The 25,800-nt window shown below is 34.6% G+C and overlaps 1 protein-coding gene and 2 long non-coding RNA genes across 7 annotated transcripts; 2 read left to right on the forward strand and 1 right to left on the reverse strand.

Annotated features, from left to right (window-relative positions):
• Positions 1-12,453: 12,453 nt before the first annotated feature.
• LOC129946059 (integrator complex subunit 2) lies at positions 12,454-22,665 on the reverse strand. The gene is made up of 4 exons (XM_056056084.1): positions 21,677-22,665; positions 21,373-21,617; positions 17,610-19,067; positions 12,454-13,441 (listed from the first exon to the last, which is right to left on the reverse strand). The coding sequence occupies exons 1-4, from the start codon at positions 22,514-22,516 to the stop codon at positions 12,562-12,564; spliced, it is 3,423 nt and encodes a 1,140-aa protein (XP_055912059.1). The 5' UTR covers positions 22,517-22,665; the 3' UTR covers positions 12,454-12,561.
• A 158-nt stretch (positions 22,666-22,823) lies between these two features.
• Positions 22,824-23,306, forward strand: LOC129946018 (uncharacterized). The gene is made up of 3 exons (XR_008781532.1): positions 22,824-23,042; positions 23,094-23,149; positions 23,220-23,306. It is a non-coding gene; the product is annotated as an uncharacterized LOC129946018 (long non-coding RNA).
• Positions 23,307-23,363: 57 nt separating this feature from the next.
• On the forward strand, positions 23,364-24,464 carry LOC129946016 (uncharacterized). 5 transcript variants are annotated; one of them, XR_008781531.1, is made up of 4 exons: positions 23,364-23,463; positions 23,582-23,843; positions 23,900-24,210; positions 24,285-24,464. It is a non-coding gene; the product is annotated as an uncharacterized LOC129946016 (long non-coding RNA). The 5 variants fall into 5 exon arrangements; XR_008781528.1 differs by having other exon boundaries at positions 23,364-23,527; positions 24,285-24,463; XR_008781529.1 differs by having other exon boundaries at positions 23,364-23,523; positions 24,285-24,463.
• Positions 24,465-25,800: the final 1,336 nt, after the last annotated feature.

A 25,800-nucleotide genomic window follows, 5' to 3' on the forward strand; every position in this document is an offset into this window, starting at 1 on the left:
AACAATACTTACAACTTTGTATCCAATGGAAATCTTCTAAGCCATACAGTATTGCATTCACACCCATATTGACGTAATATTCGCAATGTTTTTATTTTCGTGTATATAACCTGACGACCACCAAAAGCCTCGGCAAGACAAAATCCTCGATAAAATACAACACGTCCAACTAAGTGGATCTGGATTTACTACTCCGAGTTTCTATATTTATCTCTCTTTTTTCTCTATGTTTATTTCTTGCACTCTCCACTCCCTTCCCTAAATTGCTTTCTATTACCATGGTCCATGATGCCATCACATCTGATCATGGACACGATTATTATTTATTTTATTTCTTTCATATTAAACATTAACTTACATAAAACCATAAGGGATAATAATATCAAGTGTATATTTTGTGCTGAAACTACTTTGTAAAAGACGATTAAATTTGTAGTGGAAATACTAGGAGTGCGTTAATGTTTGCCTGGGGGCCATTTTGTTAAACGATTATCTTTAGACGATAGGCTCACTTTACGTAAGACGATAATCGTCAAACAATAGCGTTTGCACGATAGCCACGTTGGTATCGTCTCTTATTAATTTTCAATAATAACTAAAAAAATTAAATTAAAGGAAAATGTTTCGGGTGGTTTAGTTTTCATAAAATTTCTACCGTTGTGAAGAGAGAAAAATCAGCAGCATTTATATGTCTGTCGAAATATAAATACTGATCTAACCAGATACCGAGGTACTTCACAACACTTTTGCTCGCTAATGGCTGCCCATGAAGATCAACGATGACCATCTTGCGCCAATTCTTGCACGTATCCCTCGTGGCCCTAGCCAACGGAGTCCGGAACAGAATTGTCTCTGACTTCTGGACATTTATTTTCAGTTTCCAGTCGTCGCAATATCGCTGAATCTTGTCGAAATCACGCTGCAAGAGAATTCTAATAACCTCAACCTTTCGGACCGTTCTGTACGCAATTAGATCGTCGGCGTACGCAATTGCCTTTGTAAGACTACCTATCAGATCGCTGGTGTAAATGCTGAAGAGAATCGGCGAATTCACCGCTCCCTGTTGAAGACCATTTTTAATTGAGAATGTTGTGGTAGAAGTTACATTGCCACTTTCGACAACAAACTTTCTACCGTTAAGCATATCATAAAGTATATATATATACAACAATGGCTTGCTTATGCCAAGCCTGCTCAGTTTTAGGTAAAGACCCTCTAACCATACGGTGTCAAAGGACTTTTCCAAATCAACCAGAACAGCACCTGTGCATTGTTGTTTGGATTTATTCCATTGTATATCAGAAACGAGTTTAAACGCAGCATGAATTGTGTCATGACCCGCCTTGAACCCGAACTGTGTATCCGGAATTATTTTGTTGTCCGCAGCCCACTTAGTCAGAGCCCTATTAATGATTTTTTCGAAAACTTTGCTGATACTCGGAAGAAGACTTATCGACCAAAGATTTGACGGGTTGGAGTTGTCCTTTCCCTTTTTCGGGAGAGGATGAACCACAGCGGTCTTCCAATGCACTGGATAGTATGCATTATTCAGTGCATTGTTGAAGACACCTGCTGACTTTTTGTTTTTTATTGAATTGAAGATGAGCTGAAGCTCAACCTTCGTCACTAACAAGGGACTTGGTCCCGTTTGCTCGGCGATTATGGCATTTGCCAAGGAATCGTCATTGAACCGCATGAAACCGCGGTTCTCAGATCGCCAATGTGTGATATCATTACGGAGGTGATTGAGTAGGGCTCTGTTTTGCAAATCGTGGTTGGGACGAATGCTATCATTCACCTTGTACACTTGCTGGAAAGCAGCTCCCACCGCCTCCACTTTTTCCTTCGGATCTTCAATTATGTAAAAGTCATGCGCTGTCCTGAGTACGTCTCTGTTCTCTTCAGTTCCTTGGAGTTTAAGACACGGAAGGTCATTATCGTTTTTTTTCCTGAATATCTTGTTGATTTTGGGGAACATACTAGGGTCACTCGAATTAACTGACCGGATCTTGCGGTCCCAGTACTTGTTAATTGATAGCCTGTAGTTCTCCTTAATCAACAGATTGACATTTTTTATTGACGACTTCAGTGTCCTAACCTCCAAGTCGCGTGAGTCTGTAAGTCGTCTGTGCAGGTTTTTGAGTCTTGTCAGTAAGCCACTCTTGTGTCTACGTAGTGCGTCAATTGTCGCGTTTCTGTAAGCGGCCATTTGGTCCCGACATATGTATGTATGTATGTACACATAGTCTAAAAAGTCTTCTTACAGCAGCTTCCTTTTTTTGTTAATTTTGAGATAAAATATTTATTATACCAAAATATTACAACCAGGTTTTTGAAAATCGCAATTACAATTTTTTAAAACTTGGTAAAAAGTTTAAGGTGGGAACTAAGTTGTTTTCGATGTTACCACTTTGGTTTTTACATTTATTCCTAGTACTTTTTTTTCAAATAATAAAATTAGGCTGTTGTATGGAAACTTTTTGGACTACCTATGCGTGTATTCAAAATTAAAATATGATTTATTAATTTACAATAATATCAGACATACAACAAAACTTACATTTTGAAATCACTGTTTTATCGTCAGCGACAACAAATAAAACACACAAAAAGTAACAAAAACATCACACAATAATTGGCATTTTTGGTGACAAGACATTTTTTCCAATTTTCAAAAATTCCCATTAAGTAACACCAAGTTTAATAACATTTTCAAGCTATTGAAGAAGCATTTTCTTTAGTTAAGTTCTTTTTGACATTTCAATCATAGTATAAGAGTATTTGAAATATACTAAACGATCATATGTAGGGGAGTCATTTCGTAATTTTCAAAACGATAATAGTCAAAACGGTTGGGCAGGTTCAGACAACATAAGGGGCTTTATTTGCAGTCAACTTTATTCCTTGAACGTACTATCATAATCTTCAAACTTGGAACTTTAATTCACAAACTCTAATTTCAGTTCATTTTACAAAAACTAACGTAACGTAAATTATGTTCTTAATTTTAATAATAATGATGTTGGGAATATAATAAGACATAAAATCCCTACTTTAGAATCTCACCTTTATGTAAACTTAGTTTATGGTTTTTACCACCGAGCTAGTCTGCTTGACTGACGCACATAAAACCACTTCGCTTGTAATATTAGAAGAGATTAGACACAAATAATAATTATCCTTGAAGTTTTTTTTTTCTTTTATCGCATCGCGGTACCTGCTGCAAAAATTTTTAACTTTTTTCAGCAAAACCTTTTGAGCCCTGGGATTTATACTAAGAATAATCCCCCCAACGTCAATAATTTGCTTCACATAACTTTATCACTATCTTCTCGTCCACGCTTTTAGTATAAGATTACTGAAATGACAAAATGAACTCAACGAAAGATAACGCTTGTTCGAAAACTAGAAAATGTTATTAAACTTGGTTTTTGTCTATGAAAAGTTGTACAAATTTTCTACAAATTGCTTTTTACCAAACTTACCAACTATTTTGTGGTGTTTATTGTTATTGTTACAGTTCCCTATTTTATTTTTTGCCGCCGACGATTTAACTATAATTTATTTGTGTCTCATATTATTCAAATTATAAAAGCCTCTTTTGAAAAACTTTGAACAAAGCTATAATGGTTTAGATTATTTAACAAGTGAGAAAAAAAAACAAAAATGCCTTAATACATGTAGGTTGGAAGAGATAGAGGGTCTGATTTATTTTATTCCATAACCTTTTTTGTATCCATAACCGTATTAATTTTTTTTCGGAGTTTTCATTTTCACTGTGTAACAAAACTCAATTACACCAAAACATTTTTATTTCAATTTGCTTAGTTAGTATTTGGAAATCAATGACAGACGATACCTATTTAGCTATCGTGCAAACGCTATCGTTTGACGATAATCATTTTACGGAATGGCCCCCTAAAACGATTGACGAGACGATAGTGATAAAGTTACGTGAAGCAACTTATTGGCGATATCGCTTATGATAATCGTTTTGACGATCTCCCCTCCATTATTACTTTACTAATTTACTATTCATTAAAATAAACACAATATAGTCGAATAATGTAATGATTTCTTATTATACAGATTTAAAAGCTGGCAATGAAATTGACGAAGAAATAGAGCGAGATGAAAATGATCCCACGAATGAAAATTCAAAAAAAGAAAACTAATTGGGTACCAAAAATAAAAGCATTTACTTATTTTTCTATTAATGTGTATGAATGTACATACATGTGTACATACGTGCGAGCTAAAAAAAAAGTTTAAAAAAATCTTTTAATGCTTTATTTTAAGATTTTGATTAGACTAGGTTAGGTTAGGTTATAGTGGCTGTCCAAGATGGAAATGGACACACTTAGGCCAGTTTAATGGCCCATTGTGATACCACATGAACCTTGAGGCTTCCTCCTAAGCTCAATGGAACCAGCTTGAGTCCCTTACGAAACGTGAGAGGCTGACTATACCGATGTGATTTAGATCGGTAAAGAAGAATTCTCCTAGGTAATTCTTAAGTTTTCGAGCAAGAGCAGGGCATGTGCAGAGAAGATGAAGAACCGTTTCTTCCTCTTCCTCGTCCATATAGCTTCTGCTAAAGTCATTTAAGAATACGCCTAGTCTCGTGGCGTGCTTTCCTATTAGACAGTGTACGGTTATGACACCTATTATCGAGCTTATATGCGATCTGCTTAGAGAGAGCAAGCACCTTGAACGTTTTAAATCCAGTGTTGGCCAGATGTTTTTTGTGGCTTGACACGTGGTGATATTGTTCCACCTGGTGCCTGCCCTCCTCACAGCGTCTTGCATTAGCAGCAGTTTACAAGTAGCGATTGGTATGCCAGTACTTGCCAAACGTGGTAGGATAGACTGTACTGTACCGTTCCTGGCGAGTTCATCTGCCTTACAGTTACCTGGAATGTCTCTATGGCCCAGCACCCAGCAAAGGTGAATATTAAACTGTTGTGCCATCAATGGCGGATCCACGGGGGGGGGTCATAGGGGTCATGACCCCCCCCCCCCTGGGAGATAATTTGTTTCCTTTTTCGTAAGAATTCCCTTCAATTAAAAACTAATTGTATTGCGTTAATGTATATGACTCCCATTATATTTTGAATTATTTATTTTTTTGTATATGAAAACAACATTTGTATTTTACTTCCTTAAACTTTGTTGTTAAAAGTACTACTTTTGACTGGAGATTGGACCAGGAACATAATATGAATCGGATATTCAGCCCTATTCCAAAAACACAGCACAAATTCATCATTTTTTGACCAATTGACGATCCAGGGGGGGTCATATGAGCCAAAAAGGTTATACAGTTAAGTTGTATAAGTAAAGATGTCATTTAAAGATTTATTAGTAATTTAACGACATTCACCAAAAAGTGGTTTGCTGTCAAAAACAACTCAAATTTGTATTTTCACTCTATTTAGAACTTGACAAAAATTTAGTGATGCCTTAAATTATTTTCATAAAAATTGTTTCTAAGAAAAATAGCAAACATTCAAGTTCTTAAGAAGAAACCTTGAATAAGAGATCATCAATTTTATATTAAGTTGCCTTTGAATTCCTCAAACTATCCCTCAATTTTATTATTACATTTTTTTTACACACATAAATAGTGATTATTGAAGTGATTTTTACTGCGACAAAAAGGAACTATATAGCAAGTTTTGCATTAGTAAACAATTTCAAACTAGAGTTTTTAATCAAATATGACATAACGACGATAGAGAAGTCGAAAAAAGTAGGTACCTGCAATCCTTCCGTCTGTCTGTCTTTCCTGGCCCCTACAGTCCAAACAAGTTCTGATTGAAAGTAAGATTTTCAGCGCAAATTTTTTGGTCCAAACATGTGAATTTTCTAAAACTTTCTAAAAATTTTCTGTTCTTAATTTGGCTTCTTTCTACAACAAAAACATATTTTCGTATTGCTCCAGAAGGGTACCCCTCAAAAAAATCTTTATTTTGTTTTAAAGATTTCTCAAGAACTAATGGAACGATTTCAAAATTCTTCTCTTTCTGTGCAAGCTCTTGTCAATGATCAAATTGATGATGATTTTTTATGATCAAAAATGTTTTTTTTTTATTTTTAATAAAATTAAATTTAATTTTGTTTACAAAACTTGATACCTCAGAGAGGGGACAACATTTTTTTACGAAATTTGAATGTAAAATGTTCATATATTTATAAGCTCTTTATTTATGATTTAAAATTTAAAATAGGTTAATCTAGATTTTTTGACAAATAAAATGGCATTTAAATTATTGAGAAGAACTTATTTTGAAGGTAAATTTTAAAATCTAAAAATATAGGTAATATTTTTAAACAGACTTTTTGCAAGAAATTATCAAGTTCTTGCGACCCAGTCGTGCATTTCATTTTTTTCAAAACTGGTTTTCTGTTGAATACAAAAGATCTTAAAAGATTAAATAAATCTACTTTTTGAAGTGAATTTGCTTTGGATGCTCTAGAACTGAGATTCAAACATGAATTTTAATAATACAAATGTCCCAAAAAATTAAGTGACACTTTTGTTAAACTAATGTCTAAGTGAAAAACATAATAAACGTTTCATATCTATTGATATAAAAGCTTTGAAACGTGTAATTTGTGAGTGCTACAAAACATTTCTTCCCAACTTATTTGTTTACATACCTTACCTTCTTTTAATTTAATTTTTTTAGATAAATTATGTTCTTAAATACAACTATTTCCTTGAATTCAAGAACCAAACCTTTTTGTATCTACAATTTTTAAGTTTTGTTGACGCCTTTATAAGATCCAAATACGAGTAAGCAGATTGATAACGATAGTAATAAGAGATTCCCGGAAATTGAGTCCGAAAAAACTACGTCAAAAAAAGCCCGACATTTTTACATTCAGATCCTATCTCATTTTCTGGATTTCGGCGCGAAATGCACCAAAAACCATCTAAGCTATTGTATTTTAGCTCTTAAATATGGCATATTTAGACAACTGTTCGATTCTTGGAATGTTTTCATATGAGTGTTTTAAATAATTTGATAGCTAAAGTTGTCATTTTAGCAATTAATAAATTTTGTCAGCATCCTTTACAAAACATTAGAGAACATTTTTAAGCGGTGAGTAAAAACTCATCTAAGTGGGTGACCCCCCCTGATGAAAAGTCTGGATCCGCCCTTGTGCGCCACTTCCAATACAGATGATCGACAGTTATGGACTGTTATAGAGTTTGTAGAGACAGAGTCCAAAGATTTGATAGCGGCCTGGCTGTCAGAGAAAATACGGATATCAGATGCTGATATCACGTTTTCTTTGAGCCAAGACAAGACTTCCTTAATCGCCAAAAGTTCCGCCTGAAACACGCTTCAATGATTGGGAAGGCGGAATGAGAGACTTAATTTCAGTCGTTCAGAGTACACACCTCCACCAACCCCTTCTTTGGTTTTTGAGCCATCTGTGTAAAAATGGATTGACTCATCCTTTAAGAATGTCCTATCCTCCCAAAAAGATCTGGTAGGTATAGAAATCTGGAAGTTTCTGTCGAACTGTAGTTGGGGGATGGTGTAGTCTGTGTGCTTTGGAATTGATTCTAAGTACCTTAGAATTACGTAGTGGCCAATGTTGTTGTTAGTCCACTGCGACGAAGCATTGAGGCGAATTGCAGAGTTTGCAGCTATTTGTTTGCTAAATATGTCAAGAGGTGAAAGGTAGAGCAAGGTGTCCAGTTCCGCAGACGGGATCGTGCGAAGCGATCCGCTTATACATAGACATGCTGAACATTGGACTTTATTTAACTTATCCCTGTTTATACCTTTCTCTAAAGCAGTCTACCATACTGCCACACCGTACGTTAAAATCGGTCTGATTACCGATGTGTATAGCCAATGCGTGATTCTGGGTTGTAAACCCCATTTATTACCAATATCTTTTTTGTAAGAAAAGAGAGCTACAGTAGCTTTTTTGACTCTTTCCTGCACGTTGCGTTTCCAATTTAGATTTTTGACTGAGACAAGACCCAGGTATTTAACCACGTCTGAGAATTTTAATTGGATTCCTTTAATATAAGGAGGGTTGACAAATGGAATTTAGTATCTCCTCGAAAATAAGACCAGATCGGTTTTGTGTGGGTTAACACCCAGTCCACACCGATCAGCCCAAAGTATTAGTCTGTCCAAGGCATTTTGTAAGAGTTCTTTTACGATATTAAGATGCTTTCCTGAAACTGCTATAGCAACGTCGTCCGCATAGGCCTCCGCATCCAGACTAGTTAGGATTTCATTCACCACTAGGTTCCAGAGGAGAGTGGATAGAACACCACCTTGCGGTGTCCCTCTACTTACGAATCGTCTGCTAGAAGAGTTGCCCAGTTTTGAGTTAATTATCTTGCTAGTAAGCATTAAATGAATTAACTCCCGAAGCGAACTCTCTACATTTAGAGATGTCAGTGCAGATGTGATTGCAGATGTGTCCACGTTGTTAAAGGCACCTTCGATGTCAAGGAAAGCAACCATAGTGAACTCTTTATGATGGAGGGAATATTCGATAGTGCGTACTAATGTGTGTAACGCTGTTTCCACCGATCTACCTTTACAATAGGCATGTTGAGACGAAGACAGAAGTCTTGTATTGATACATGCCCTTAAATGGATATCAATCAATCTTTCCAGGGTCTTAAGAATGATCTTAGGAATGATGATAGACTTAAAAGTCGAAGATCTTTAGGATTGACTTGGGAGCATTTACCTGCTTTAGGTATAAAAACAACTTTAACTTCTCTCCATGCCGAGAGAATATGGACCAGATAAAGACAGCTTATATCAGAAGTCTTTGATTTGACTAAGTTCGTAATGACTAAAAAAATTATAAATTTGTTTAATTGTCAAATTAATGAAATTCCTCCGCATCTTTTATTACTATTAAATAATCAAAAAACAAATTAAGAATTCAATTATTGAATATTAACTTCCCATAGGAAGTTATTGTAATGGTTCCGATTTGTTCAATTGAAAATTTTGACATTTCTCGATGTTCCAAGGTCCCTAGAGGCGAAATAGAAGATGCCTGTGCGTGCGTGTGTACGTACGTCTGTACGTCCGTATGTCCGTACGTTTCCGACGTTTTTTAGTCGTCCATAGCTCAAGAACCAGAAGAGATATCGACTTCAAATAAATTTTGTTATACAGATAATAAGGCAGAAAGATGCAGAAAGGGCTCTCCAGAAAATTGCGTGGGTGGTTTTTTTACCATAGCAGTTTGAAAAAAGGTGAACATTTTGGTTAACCCTAAATATCTGACGAACCAAAAACGCTAGAGACTTGAATTAAATTTTGTATAATATATTGTAACGTGATATCAAAGAAATATATTTTTTGAAAAAAATCTATGTAACGGTTTTTTTTATAAATCAATAAAACTGTAAAAAAATTTGTCACCTCCAAAATTTTACGACTAAAATATGATTTCATCTCCAAAACAATTTTGTGCAACGAAGAATAATGTCTTTGACATCTTATAAAATATTGAGAAAAATCGAATTGACAGTTTTTTTTTTATAAAAAATAAAAATCTAAAAAAAAAATTACTCAAAGTTGTTAAAAATTGAATATCGATTCAAATATCTTTTCAAAAACTTGAAATTTAGGCTTCAAAATTATTTTATCTTATAAGAAATATTGTTTTCAAGATTCTAAGAAATGTGGAGAAAAATCGAATTGACAGTTTGTTTAACAAAAAATAAAAACCTAAAAAAAATTAATAAAAGGTGGTAAAAATTGATTTTCGACTCAAATATCTTTTCAAAACTTTGAGATATTGGCTTTAGTTTACTTGTATCTTTCAAAAAATATTGTTGTCAATATTCAGTAAAATTTTGAAGAAAATGGAATTGACAGTTTTTTTACAAAAAATTAAAAACCAAAAAAAAATAACAAAAAATGATAAAAAAATGATTTTCAACTCAAATATCTTTTCAAAAATTTGAGATAATAGCTTCTAACTAATTTTTTCGTATAAGAAATATTGTTTTCAACCAAAAATAAAAACTTTAAAAAAAAATTTATAAAAGTTGGTAAAAATTGATTTTCGACTCAAATATCTTTTCGAAAATTGTAGATGTTGGCATTAAACTACTTTTATCTTTCAAAAAATATTGTTGTCAACATTCATTAAAATTTAAAAAAAAAAACGAATTGACAGTCTTTTTTACAAAAATTTAAACTCTTAAAAATAGCAATACTAAAACTTGGTAAAAATTTACTTTCGACTCAAATAGCTTTTCAAAAATTAAAAATATTGGCTTCAAACTTATTTTATTTCACAGAAAATATTGTTTTCGATATTCAGTAATTTGTATATAAAAATCCAACAGTCCGTTTTTTCATAAAAAATAAAATCTACAAAAAATAGTACGCAAATTTGGTAAAAATTGATACGAGTACATATAGACAAACTTTTAAGCAAGACAAATCGACAGGCGGGATGGGAAGTTATGAGTGTGGGTCGCATCCCAGTTTTTAAATTTAAATAAATACTTACAGCTTCTAATGGAAAATAAAATAAAACGGTTTTATAATAGTTCATTGAATATAGTACAATTTGTTCAATATAAGGCTGGTCAATACAAAAAGATTCCAGGTATTTTTTTAGCAAAACCCCTTGTTTTAATCACTTCAACACATCTTCGAGGCATGGAGTTAATTTAATTGTTATTAAAATGTTTGTCTTAATTTCCCAAGCCATTTTTATTTGATCAAGCACATCATTTTTTGCAATTAGTCCTTACAATTCGTCGATCTATAGATTTTCTATGGGGTTCCAATCTGGGGACTGTGCTGGCCATTGTAACACGTCAATCCGGTTCTCTTGAAACCTCCTCTTAATCGTATTAAATGTGTGGTTTGAGTTGTTGTCATGGAGAAATGTTCATTTCAGAGGCAATTGATCCTCAGCGTGTGGCAACATTACATTAACAATATCACACGGTACATAAAACAATACCTTGTTCCATGTATTTGGTATATTGGTCTCAGTCTATGAACTGAAAAAACATCCCCATACCATTAACTTACCTCCTCCTTGTTTAACAGTAGCTTTGGTGGGACGTGGATTAAGTGTCTCTTCGGCTGGTCTGCGAACACGACGGAAACCAACAAACCCTTGAAATTGAATTTGGCTCGTCCAAAAAAAAGTATTTTTATCGATTTTCTAACGTCTAATTGATGTGGTCATGAGCAAACTTGTTTTTGGTTGAAATAAAAGGCTTCTTACAGCTTTGAAAGTTTTAGTCCACCATCAGAAGATAGCAATAAAAAGGTGCAATATTGAGAAAAATATCTCTGGACTTGAAGCCTATTCGTGATCGAAAACTAAATTGTGAACTATGTATGTATATTAAATTTATTTCCTGAACACAGTTGCAGGCAAAAGACAATTGGAAAAAACGGGACATAATTAAATACTCAGTTGGAGATTTTGTTTTAATATTATGTACATAATATTAAAACTGATTATGGGTTCTTATGAAAATGTTTGGCCAAAGGATATATATACTCAATATATGAAATACAGAAGGATGTGAAAAAAATCATAACTAAAACAGAAAAAAGGAAGATATCAATAACTATAGACCCATAATTAGCATTTCGACAATTTACAAGCTCTTCTCTAAAACGCTTTACAGGACCATTAAAGAACCCTTTAAAAGCACGCAACCAAGAGAACGAGATGGACCTAGAGAAGGATTCTCATCAACATACCACTTGCAGACAATGAATCAGCTAATAGAAATATGCAATGAATTTAGACTTTCTAGTGGCAAAGCCCTCTCTCGTAGGATTACTTAAGGTGGCCCTACAGTCACTTTTCACTTGTGCGCGCCACCTGATCCGCGGTCTTTCTCTACTGCGCTGTCCTGTGGTTGTGGATTCGAAGACTTTCCGGGCTGATTTGGTGTTCTTAGGTTTTTTCCAGGATCTGCCGTAATGTGAATATTTGATCGACTGTGGACTTTCGTGGTCTAAAACCTGATAGGTTTTACGACGATGGGCTTTAGACGTTCACATATTACTTCAGAGAATTTTTTGTAAGCGATGTTAAGTTAACTGATTCCATTTTAGTTGGTGCAGTTTAGAGGGTCTCCTTTTTTCAAGATCGGGCAAACAATCATCATTCATCGGGCATTCTTTCTTCCGACCATATCACACAGGTAAGTTGGTGCATGCTCAAAATCCCAAAAATGTTCTTTTTTGAACCCTCACCTACTAAACGGTTGAATTGTATATATTACATACACCTAAATGAAGTTTGGCTATCACTGCACTCTCAAAATTTGCTGCCTGCTCTTAGACAAAAATGTTTACCATAATATCTCTCATCCCACGGCTGACACCTTTTTCCCCATATTTATTAAACTTAATATACCTTGTATTAAATGTATTGCTGAAAATAGTTGAGAAAATTCGACACTGTTTTTTCTTGTTTTATTTTTGATTAATACATTGATTATATATTATCATTAACTTATTTACATAACTAATACTAATTATAAATATATTTTTGTCTGCATTTGCTTGTTCAATATAATTCTACTTGTGATATAGCTTCATCTATCAAGCTTGAGAAAGAGTTTTCTACTGCACTTACAAGTTTTTTTGCACCTTGAGAATTTTTCAAGTTCGATAATGATTTAGAGGAAGTTTGCAATGGTAAAAGAGCCATACAAGATGCGTCTCTACCAAGAGTGTCGCGTGAGTACAAACTTCGACCAGCCTGCATCAAGAAGCTTATACAGTCGTCCAAGAGCACGGGAAATGCCTCTGAGAATCTTACAATAGCCGGTAAAATTTTGCTAAACATTTCTACTTTAGCATCATTAGATAAAAGTCCCAGCAATGTAAGAACTGTACTGACACACAATTTTGCAACACTTAAACTTTTTGGTATTGAATACCTCAAAACTAAATAAGATGTCAAGTCTATAGTAAAAATTTGCCTTTCCATTTCGGGCATACCAAGAATTTCATGGAGGAAATCTATACAAATATGCATAGAAGGAACACCCCGAACTGTTATGCTAAGCAATTCTCGTGGATATGTCTGAAAGTGAACAAGTTTTGCCAATGATGGTTCAGATATAAATGCATGATGGATGTAAGAACACACGATTCCGTGTATCTCCCGCAATGTCCATGAAGTTCCAAACTTTATGATATCTTCCGTTTTTTTTATGCTGGTTTCTAGGAGAATCTGAACAGCTGCACTCTCTTGTGATGCAATTAAGGCTGTCTTGAGTTCTTCTCGTTCCATTTCACTCTGTAGTTGGCCATTCTTGTCAAACATTGGTTTGTCTTGAACATGTCGATGGAGCTGTGCCTTGGAGGCAGCCAAACTAGCTTGAAGTATACGTAATACAATTATCAGTACATCCGGGCAGCGAAAAACTTTTTCGTTACACCTATGGAAACGAAACAGAAAAAAAACAAATTGAGTCAATATTTTACAATACATGTGTTTTATTAATTAAGGATGGGGATATTAGTATAAGAGGTACAAAGTTAGACATGGGTCTTTTTGACAAAATGTTTTTATGTGATTCTGTCAGTATATTTATTGTACAATCAAATATTTGTCTTTTGCGGAAAAACTATTATATCTGACAGAGAAGGAAGGCTACCAAAATTATACCCCTCTGAATTTCTGTATTGCAATAGGGTAAGGGCAAAGCACACAAGTATTTTTTTAAATAAAGTAGTACATTTTTTTAACAATTAGCGCACACTTAACCATTGATTTTAAAATTAACTATCAAAAATAAAAATTCATAATATTTTGTAGGCTTATTCACAATAAGGCATTGTTTATTCGACTACGTTACACAATACCAAATATTAAAACCAAACGAAACCGTTCGATTGGATTGATGATCAACCAACGGCAATCGGGGCCTGCATGTGATCGCTTTAATGCTCAAACACGATGCTCAAATGGTTGATGCTGAAACATGGGGAGACGTCTAAAAACTAAACACGAGTGTAAATCCCTAAATCTTCTTTGGTTTTGAGTTGGGATGCACTAGTTAAAGTCACACAAGTGTTCTGACTGTGAAAAAGTTGGACACAAAGAAGGATTCTTCGTAGTTTTTAATCAATGAACAATAAGCTACACAAAATATTTAACAAAAAACAAATTTAAATATACGTAAGGTGTCACGGGACATTTTGTCTATACTTTCTGGAGATAAATATTTATCAGTAATTGATCAGCTGCTTGTCTTCAAACTAAAGTGCACGATTTATTAAAGCCACTTCTGATTATAAATACACACCAAGGATTGTGCCGATATATCCGTGTTGTATTCGATGATGTAATAAATAAATAAAAATATATTAGTTGGCGCAACAGGCCGTAAAGAACCAGGGCCTAGTGACTTACAACTCTCAACCATTCCTGTGTGCGAGTAATTTCAGGAATTGAGGGCACCACAGTTTATATGCCGAATCCGAACGGCTAGGTTGAGAAAGCACTTTTCATAACAAGAATTACTCTTGCAAAATTTGTCAATTCCTCGCAAGAGGCAGTACTCGTGAAAAAAAACTTTAGGTTTCACAGGCAGGGATTTAACCCAAGACCTCTCGCATGACGGTGGCCCTAGCCAACGGAGTCCGGAACAAGTCCTACGCATTAACCATCATGCCACGGATGGATTACTTTGTCATGCCAGACGTCGTGGGTTTAATTACTGCCTGTGCTATCTTAAGTTCGGGTACTGCGTCTTGCGAGGAATTGACTAATCCTCCAAAGTGTTTCTTGTCATGCTTTCTTAAATTAGCCATTTGGATTCGGCTAAAACTGTAGGTAAATTTATTATCAACATATGACCGGAAATTGTATTAAATTTGTAATACCGGTTTGACCCGAAATTAAATTATTCATATAAATTTAATTTTGAATCGACCAGATATTAATAATATAATATAATACCGGCTTAAATCCCTGCTAATATTATATCCGTGGTCAAGAAACATACACTTTGAAAACGCACAAAATTTTGTTGGGGCACAGTAAAAACTTAAAGAATTTTGAGATATGTTGCTCAAAAAATCTAATTATGATAACATTATCAGTTTCTTTTCTAAGCATAATTTGAATTTTCATTTTATAACCCACAGAGCTATTGGTAGCTTGGATATCATTCATGAGGATAATTTACCTCCTCAAAAATGGCTTTTAGTAAGAGTCGTTAACGACTTCAAGGGATCTGATGGGCGAGTTAGAGTAGCCGATGTTAAAACCCAAAGAGTAGAGTTTCGGAGACCCATTCGATAATTGCCTGCGATTCCGTCTTAAAAGATGATTCTTTCAAATGGGGCAGAATGTTGGAGCACATCAACATAAATTATAACAATTATTTATTTCAACTGTTCTAACATTAAATCTTATTTTGCATTATACGAGTATAAAATGTTTTGAATATCAATCTTTATATGTACATATTTAAATTTAAATTTTGCATTTATAAATTTTAAATTAAAATGAAAATGCAAAGTAGGTTGCCCCAGATTTACGAAGGGAGGAATCACTTCTGGTACCAGCCTAACAAGTAACTAGAACCGATCACTGTCCTTTCGACTTGCAATCCATACAGTAGACACACAGGACAGCGATATGACGCCGCGGAGAACAAGACCAAGAACGGCAAGGCTAGAATTCTTAGCGAGAAAACCAAAAGACGAAGTCAAAGATGGAACGCTGAGAGGATGGTTCGGCAGAAATTCCGAAACCTTAACGGAGAGGGAAAAGCTAGCCCTGGGCAAATTCAACCAGCGGTTAAAGACATTGTCTGGGAACATCAACGAACGACAAAGAGATAAAATGAAAGAAGGCCTAAATGGCGATTTTACCCCTCATCAATTATCGATAAGCTCCTCTAAAGGAATGAGGATATTAAAGGAAATAGGAAAACTCCTCATCAAAGATCTGCTACAAAGATACATCTTATCCCTCAACGCCTATCTACTAAGCCAAGAATTTGAAGTGATCGGGACGGAGAATATCCAGATATCAATGCTTCTTCTCCGTAAGGTAGATTCTAAGATGTGCGTTAGGATAATCCGATGCAAACTAAGATTGCTTTCAGGCCAAAGAAAACAGGTTGATGAGGCGGTAAATTAATTTGATGATGAACATTAAATTCATTTTGAACTATTATTCAACATACTAAAGCCGCCAGCGCCAATCTAGTCTACTTAATGAATACTATGACGTAGTCCTTATTTAGGAAGCCTGGGTATCAAGTGATGGGATTAGTAAGCTGAACTACAAAGATCTTTTGCTAGGCCCTAGTTTTCAACGGACTGTTGCGCCACCCAATTTATTTATTTAGTTCAACATGAATCAAACTGAAGTGAATCTAGAACGAGAAGTTCAGGATCAGTTTATGTGCCCCCGCGATGGAGTGCCAGGATCCCCAACAGATATTACAAATCAGCTGGCAATATACTCCAACAAAACAAACTTGATCTGGTCTTGGGTTGCGATGCTAACGCATACCATGTTCAGTGGTGCAGAACTGATATCACCACCTCCAGGTGTGAGTCTCCTTGTTTCAAATTGAGGAAATATACCCACTTTTCTCGAAAAGAGGTGCTTGACATTAATGTAAACAGTAATTCGAAAAAATGTCTGATAGACCGATAGAGTTTTAGACGGACCCTTATCCTCTCACCACAGGTTACTTGAATTCCTAATCAGAAACAAAAATGAAGAACCAAACTTTTTAGAATTGGCATAAGTTCAGTAGGAAATTATGTAACAATATAGTACAACTAACTAACAAACCTGAGCCGAAATGTTTAGACAAAGTGACAACTAAATTCACAGTAATTCGTTTGGAAGTTTTGTTTCTTAAACTACCTACAAGGGCAGATGAAAATCCTCCTTGGTGGACTTAAGAACTCGGAAACATAAGGAAAGAAGAAATAGAACTTTTCAGTGTTGCCAAACGCACAAGTCTAGATGGTGACTGAGGCTCTTTCAAGTCAAGTAAAGCAAGAAAACATTAAAAGCAGAATATCAACGAGCCAACAAAGATCTTGTCGAAAATTCATGCTTTCAGGGCTGCAACCAAGTTGATAACGAAACAGGGTCAACGTTTTACTCCCATAACATAGTTCTGACCGTGTGATATCGTGAGATATATGATCCTTTTCATCGTTCAAATCACCAGGTCCTGACAAAAACTTTTTATGATGGTAAAAAAAAGTCGATCTTGTAATCCTACACCCACATAATCTCTTCCACAACAGCCTTAGATGGAGATATGTCCCTAAATTGTCAGAGTAAAGGTCAAACTAGTTTTTATACCTAAAGCTGTGAATCAATCTGAGTTGTGAGAACAAAAGAAACAACACTCTGTAATGCCCCTTTGATGTCGCCGTTCATGGACATTAAAGGTGCTTTCAATAACGTCGTTTTTTGCATATAACTTTTAAATTAGATCCAACGACTAGCAGTAGATTGTTCTTTTTTATAATTCTTAATATTATATTAACAAAAAGGATACATAATATATGAAAAATAAGTAAATATAAATAATTTAAATAACATACAATTTTTGAGCTTACCTTAAAACATTTAAAGGATCCAACAATGCATTTTCATGAGCACAATTATGAGTATGAATCGCTCCCCTCTGAGGCATCAAAGCGTTTATAGTTTCTACCCATAATCGCTTGGGCAAAACAGAATTTAGTCGCAGCCAAACTTTTCGGTATAGCTCCTTTATTAGTCTTGGTACATTGTTTTCCAACATTTTATTAATGTTCTTCACAAACACTGTTGCAAATTGCCACAAATCTGTTGGAGGCTGTTTAAGCATAACACGAAGGATTTTCATGATTTTGGAAGGGTTCACTTCTAACTCATCGAATGCGTCTATCAAGTGCTGTTCCTTAATTTCCAACCCCATGAGCCAAGTTGAAGAAGACAAAAAAACCAAATTTGTGCTCTTTTCTATCCAATCGTCAACCATACTTAAATGTGGGAAATTTGATACCAACAACCGCAAAAGAGGGTGAAATAGGCCTACGTACTCGTGTTGATACTTCTGGGCTTTTTGAAGTAGATACTTGATAGGTAACTCTGAAAGGAAATCATTCGAGTAAGTCTTTGCCTTTCTTCCATTCATGACAATCATTGATGTATTTGATAAACGAGTATCTTCATACAAAACTAAATAGTACAAGACTAACAACTGAGAAGTAAGATCACAACTAATCTTTAATCGATCATCTCCATTATCCGAATCGGTTGTCTTTATGTCTCCATAGTCATAATGTCCTGGAACCGAATCAAGATTTAACTTAAATGTCTGACTTCCAGATGCTTTGAAGATTCTCAATATTTCATTTTCCGAGAGCGGTTTGTGTAAGTGATCATTATTGAATTTCCCACTACCACTTCCTTGATTTGGTAGTATTAATGAATTTACGTAGACCTCGATAAGAGCCGGCATTACAGGATGCAGCGGCTTTCTGCAATTACAGATTTGTTTATAAATCCAAGATTTTATAATTACTTTGTGCTTTAAAAATGTTTTGCACTTAAGAAGCTGATGAATGCAGTGTACGGGCAGGTAACCTGGAATGTTTGCGTTTAAATGAGGAGTAACAGGAACTTTTACCGCATGGGCTGCAACAACTTGTTCACTAAATAAATCCTGGGTGAATATTTGTTTCATCCGACTCGTACTATTTGGTCGGATAGGTATTTTCATGTGAAGTGTTGAGCAAATCAACTCACCCACAGCTGATATTTGACTACTGTGAAAGTGTATGGCCATTAGTAAAAGCATTTCCCCTAACGATGAGGAAGTGCCCGATTTGTTACTTAGATAGGATTCCTCTTTGATTAACCATTGCATCCATTCTATGGCTTTGGTTTCTAAATTTTGGTTTGATATTAAGGTTGGACTTGCGATAAGCATGCATAAACCCAAAGAAACAAAACGAATTCCAGATTGAGTGGGCGTGGGTCTTGTGGTTATTAGTTGCATTATGTAGGATATTTCATCTTCGTGGAATCTTTAAAAATAAAACAAATAGGATTTACAGTAGTTATATTTACTAATTTTAAAAATAACTAAATTAAAACGGTATTTGAAAATTGTATAAGATAAAATGAAATTGCATTCACTATTTTTTTGTTTATTTTACTGAAAATAGATACAAATCAATTTAGAAGCTTTTGTCATAAAGGTACAAGACCGTGTAATGCTGTCTTATACAAATATTTACTTATTTTCATAAATATATTTTTTTTTATATTCCATTATTCTCTTGTATATGTTGTCTCGTGTGCTTAAAATGGATTGAATAAGCAGGCCAGTCGAAAATAGTGATTAACATTTCGGACATTCCACTAGCATGTGTGAAACTGGCAAGGCAACATTACAATCTACTCCTAGTATCAATACTATAATTCTGAGGAGGTGTTCTTCCGAGCGTATAGAAGACAGCATTTGTACAGCCAAAAAAAAGGGAATTATCCTTCCACCTTAATTATCAATCAAATGTCTATTGTTAATCCCATGGTTTTGAAGAAAACGAGATTATTGCGCTAGTATTTCAAAAGAATCTGTTACGGTTTGGCATCAGGCCCTCTTGTCGAATGCGTGAATTGGATTAGATGAATATCTCCCTCGTTGGATTAGAAATCAGTAGTATTTACTGGGTTCAATTCTAAAAACTGCTAGTGTCTAGCGATCTATTTTGTCACCGATACACTTACTTATTTGTGTTGTTAATCTAATTAGTTGTTTTGCTGACGATAGTACCGTTATCTTTTTATATTCGTTTGCACTCTTCTTCGAATGTGGTATTCTAACAACAAAACATGCTAAGCTCATTAAATAACGACCGACTGCATTGTACAATGCACTCGATACTTTTTTGTATTTATAAATCGACAAAAATCACACTTGCCATTATAAATGGGCGCCAATTGCATCAAAGAAATTGAACATCACGATATTCTGGGATGTGAATCACCATCCTAGCCTTTTGAAACGATCATACACGCGATGTCTTCAAAAATTCCGGAAATATTTGATTTTTTTGACACGATGCAAGAAATAATTTTGTCCTTCTAATCTTTCTGCAATTTACAAAACATGAGTATTAAACCTGTTTGTTATTATTAAACGAGCTTTTAAACTAGTTCACGGCAATAAAAGCTACCATTAACTCATGTACGTTATCTTAGCGGAATATGCTCTAGTGAAATAGACATGGCCGTAGGAAGCAAATTTTCCAGTTATTAAACTGTGGGTGTCGTGTTCATGGAACTTTTACTACCCATATATGCAATTCTTGGAATTTTTATATTATTTATAAGATTGGTAACCCTTTCAATGGCTGGCCACCATACCAAAGATGCGTTTGATAATATGGGCTTTCAATGTCGCTAATGTTCTTCACTCAGCACTTGAAGGCTTTTTTCATCAACTCAGCTAACGTGCAGGAGTTTTTGGTCGTCTTGTGTATTTTGTTTGCTGTTAACGGAGGGAAGTCGATTCGTTGTGTTTGTTTGTTTTTCCAGGCCCCCTCAAATCAGCATATTCGTCCCTTGGGTGGATTGGGTCCTTAACCCGCAGCACTTGTGAGTTACTATTCTACCGACAGGTTTTGGTTTGGGCTTAGTCGATGCCTTAATGTTGCTTAGCACCTTTTCGGCATTTTTTTTTTAGATCTGTTTTGCCATACTTTAGTACGGCTCTTCGAGCATTATCGATCGTTCTAAAATATGGATCTGAATTACTTTTCTTATTCTTATTTTTAAATGATTTTTTTTTTACATAATCCTTTTTCATGATTCTTTTTAGTGGCATTGTAGTAAGGTTTTCGGCCACGTTGACATTTGCGTCGGAGCCTGCGAAGGACTGATAGGCATCTGCCAGAAGAAGATTCTCTTCATCCGATCATATCGCTCTCTTACAAGCTTCCGCATCCCCATCGTCATATTTTTCAGTTTCAAATTTGTGCGCTAGAATTACATCTAATATTTGTTTTGGCTTTGCTTTTATATTCAATTATTTTAGCTATATTTTTTGTAAACCAAATAGATGTACTATTTTCTGAGTTCCTTGAAGCTGGAATACTTGAGAGCTGCTGATGATCTTACATTTTTAAATGTAAATTGTGTCTGAGTGGTAATTCATGCAAGATTTTTGTTTACAATATAATAATAATGCATAATAATGTTTATATACAATAAACCGAAGCTCATTTAAAAAAAGCTAAAGAGTATAATCTTAGTTAAAACACAATTTTCGTACGCTGACACAGAAAAATAAAACAAAAATAAAATGTTGTTAGTTCTTAAGCTTACTTAATTCCAGCGATTCCTCTTAAGGCACAATAAAGGCGAAGAAGAGCTGCTGCTTGTACAGTATAATCCTCGGCACTCTTCGATACATTCGACAAATTCACTAAATATTTTAATTGTAACAAAAGCTCTTCCCTTGCGACTTGAAGCGCATCGGTTTTTCGCTTTTGACTAGATCGCACAAATCCTGCAAACCAACTACGAACAACTTGGTCGTTTCCCAACAACATTCCAGATATAAACGCAATCTAGAATAATTTGAAAATTTTAAATGAAATAAAATTTGATATTTAGAGAAAAAAAATACCAAATCTTGTGGGTATTTCAAACTCAGCTTCAGCATGAACGATGGAACTTTCATTAAGTCCACGCAAATCGCCCTCGTAGATAACGCTTGCTTTGGATTCATTTCACTAAGGGCGTACAAAACTGAAAGTTTTAATTTGCCATCAGGCATATCCTCATCACAGTTTGTGATTAAGTTAGAAACTACGTCTCTATAGCAGTCTGGGAAGTTTGCAACAATTGAACAAATAATACGAGACCCGTTATTCACGTATAAAAGTACATCTATTAATTCTTGAACATTTAAAAGAGATGGTAGTTCAGCTAGGGATATGCAAATAATGTCTATTATCTCCTCCATGTATATACCATCTTCGAAGAGCTCTGATTGTTTAATAATAAATTCTCCTACTGGTCGGTTATTCGAAAGAGTATATTCTGTTAGTTGTGCTTGGATGAAGAATATTTCTGATAGCACTATTCTTACTTTCCTAGTTACATCGGCGCGCTCAAATCCTAGGGCAATTCCACTTTGTAATCCATATAAAAGAAAATTTTCTGAAGCAACTCCGCCTTTTTGACGAGTTTGCTGCTCTTTCTTCAAATCTGTTTCCAACTCATGATAGTTGACTTGCAAAAAAGCCACTATATTATTTACAACTTCAATACCCACAAGCAGGGCTAGAATTTGCTTACGAGAATCCATTGAAGATTTTGTGTTATCGAGAGGAGACAGAAGGCTCATTCGTACCAACGAGGGAAGTATTGGTCGAATTTCATTTTGCGTGTAGGACGAAAGTTCTTGGATGTTAAGATTTTGCATTGCTTCAAATACTCGACTAGAAACTGTAACAGTTTTCATTTTAATGTATTTTTTTATAGATCATGCAAATAAGACTTAAGTTAAACATAAAATATTGTGACTTGTTTATATCACTAGAAATAGGTGGGAATGGAAACCGAAAGGCAAAGCAAACTAAACTTAAACTGCACTAGTCCATTATAAAACAAAAACACTCAACTGACAATTACCAAGACCAAAAATACTCCATTTAACAAGATGGGAATCTCAGGCTGACATTTCAGTTTGGTTACAAGCTTCCGAGGACTAAATGTGAGAAAGTGTGCGTGAAATGATGCCATTCTCGCGTTTAGTCATAGAGGAAATATATTATCTAGAGTCCCGACCGGTACCCGTCCTACCTGAAACACCCTCAAATTTTATTCGAGGTGAACTCTCTCAAATTCCCTATCGGTGAATACATGTGAGTGGTGAAAAAAAGCAAAATGGGGGATTTCCCTTATAAAGAAATGTATGGAAATTTTGTGACCTGTCAAAAATTATAATCAATTTTGCAAAACAAAACAATGGGTTTCAGATTTTAAGAGTAAGTATTTGTTAATTGTTCTGATTTTTAATATAATTTGATATTTTTCAGACCAAAAATCTTTATAATGAAGAGAGGATATATAAGTTCACTTAATTAAATAAAAAGTAAGTCAAATTGAAGTGAAGGAGGTACAACAATAATCGATTTATTTTATGGTCTGTCTTTTCATTTTAGATGCTGCCAATAACATACTATAATGCAGAAGCATTTTCCTTGAAGAAATCTGGGAGACAAAGCAACAAGGTGCTGATTTGCAGGCAAGTTTTGTGTATATTATATTTCTCTTAAAAAATAATATTAATGTTTTTACGACAGATACAGATTGTGTTCTCAATGTCCATAGCTGCCGCAGGTGTTTACGGTGGAGGTGTCGCCATCAAAAACCATCAGCAAAAACACCACCAAGTCAATGATACAAGTATAAGAGGAAGTTTTGCCATGCAATAGTCGACCGCTAACGCCCTTTTCGATCAATTTCGTAAGTACGTATCGAAACAGTCATATCGTTGCCAACTAGCTTAATCCTCATCTTCTAGGTGTAAAGAGTACTACCAGAGACGCAAGAAAAGCAAGAATACAATCCAAAAAGTTTCAGCCTTGACTGTAAATTAAGTGAATTCAATTCAAACACTAAGGATTGCACTGGCTTAACGGTGGCAATCATTCGGAGGCAAATGGGCTGGCCTGACAAGAATCCCCTTTAAGTTAAACAAATTCAGATCAGTCTCTCGGCGACCACTGACGATGTCGGCGAGTTGAATCCATCGATTTTCATACAGAAAATCAACATCAAAAACAGTAAGTCAACTTCCAATTGAGATTTCCTTATATAATGAAAATTAATTTGTTTATAGTCAAGCCAATTCAGCAGCGTCATGGCCAACCTGCCTATTAACCAAACCATCTCTATTCGCAGTGGAAGTGTTTGTGGATCAAGCGATCTCTGCGTGTCAACAATGCGAACACAATGTCATTAGGCTGGAGTACCAACCTGGACCCTTGTATTGCAAAAGCGCGCGAAGATCAGTGTAACTGCGATGCAGCGGCTACTGCAGCCGCTGAGGCTGACACCGCCTGGAAGAGGTAGGTGATACGAATGCCGGTTGAGAAGGAAATTGTTGGGACAGTATAGTACCTCCTCAATGACGGGAGTCTCAAGTCATTGGTAAGCCATAAAAAATAAATTATAAATTAATTAAATACAAAACAATCTCAGCAGTTTTGTATTTACTATTTTAGAAATCCCTGCAATTTTAAGAAACTTGAAGACTAACGAAATGAAGCTGAATTCCATGTTTAGAATTAACTGGAAACGACACAAGAATGCCCGTACAAACTGCCCTTATGATGTTCCAAGAGTTGCTGCGCAAATGGTCGCGAGCCGGCAACCTTCATATAGTGAAAATATCGGATTGGAATTTATCAACCCAAACGACGTCGTTGCGTATCTAGTTTTTAAATTAAGTTATATTTTTTTCAAAATTTTTTTGTAATTGAGTATATTTTTTGTTTTTAAAATTCAATTCCATTATAGATTATAGGTTTTATTTAAAATGTATATTACAGCTAGGTTCCTAAATTTATTTCTATGTATATCTAGAAAATAATCTTTTTTTGCAAACAACTTGTTTATTTATTTTGAGCTATAGTGTAATTTTGTATATATTATATATTCTACTGTTTCTTTGCTGACTAGGATTATTTTTATTCAAAATTATTTATGATTTGCTTTACTTTAATAATAAAGGAATTTGTTTTGAATTCAAAGATGTTGGTGCTTTTTTCTTCAGGGGTTGAATTCGGTTGAATCAAGTGAATTTTGAAGAATATACAAATGGTAATGTACAAATTTTAAATAGTTCGTTTGAGATAATTTTTGATGCTGGGGTGGAATCGGCTAAGGTGATTGTTGATTGTTGACAGTCAAAATAATCGAATTTGATCTACGTAAGGTGATAGTCAAATTGATAGCTAAAAAGCTATCACAAAAAAATGTGATAGTCGTTTTCAAACAAATTTGTTTATTTCGAATAGAGCTACCAGACGCTTACACAAACGACTGGAAAATTTTCTTAGTTCACTTTGTTTCTTTTAAAAAAACACATTCCTGTGACCGACAAATCTTACGACATTCGAAAAAAAAACAAGAAAAGTAAGAATTGTATACAAAATCAGCCAATTTTAAACTTTTATTTAGATATTTTATAAGAATCAATTTAAAATTTCACCAAGGCAACAGCGAATTTTGACAATTTGAATCTGAAATTGTTCAATCGAATTGAATTGAGTTGAATCATCTTACACAGACGGAATGAAAATGATAGTCAATTTGACTATCAAAAAAATTGATTGTCAACAATCACCTTAGCCGATTCCACCCCTGATTACGAATCTAAACTTCGATTTTAGCTACATGTGCTCAAACTGAAGAACACCATTTCTCAACATTATTTTTTTATTTATTCAATGTACTACAAGATGAAAAGTACGAAACAAATTTAAGCGAAATATTAAAAAAATATTGTAGATTTGGAAATCATCACATTTTTTTTGAAAAAAAAACTACTTCATGAATTTAGTGAGCCTAAAAAAGCCTTAAATGTATGTATGTATATTATGTCACTAATTATAAATTTGAGTACCGAATGGAATTTAAAAACATATTTGAAATAATTTCATTGTATTTAAAAAAATATATAAACATGATTAACAAACCAGGAAGTCTACATGTTTAATGATTCAAATTATTTAAAAA

The sequence above is a fragment of the Eupeodes corollae genome, chromosome 2 (assembly GCF_945859685.1).
Source record: "Eupeodes corollae chromosome 2, idEupCoro1.1, whole genome shotgun sequence".
NCBI classification, from domain to species: domain Eukaryota; kingdom Metazoa; phylum Arthropoda; class Insecta; order Diptera; family Syrphidae; genus Eupeodes; species Eupeodes corollae.

Coding starts and splice junctions, on each gene's coding strand:
- LOC129946059 (XM_056056084.1), bottom strand. CDS start 22,516: ATGAAAACTGTTACAGTTTCTAGTCGAGTATTTGAAGCAATGCAAAAT. Junction 21,618..21,676: donor TGAAATACCCACAAGATTTG/GTATTTTTTTTC, acceptor AAATTATTCTAG/ATTGCGTTTATATCTGGAAT. Junction 13,442..17,609: donor GATCCTTTAAATGTTTTAAG/GTAAGCTCAAAA, acceptor TCGTTTCCATAG/GTGTAACGAAAAAGTTTTTC.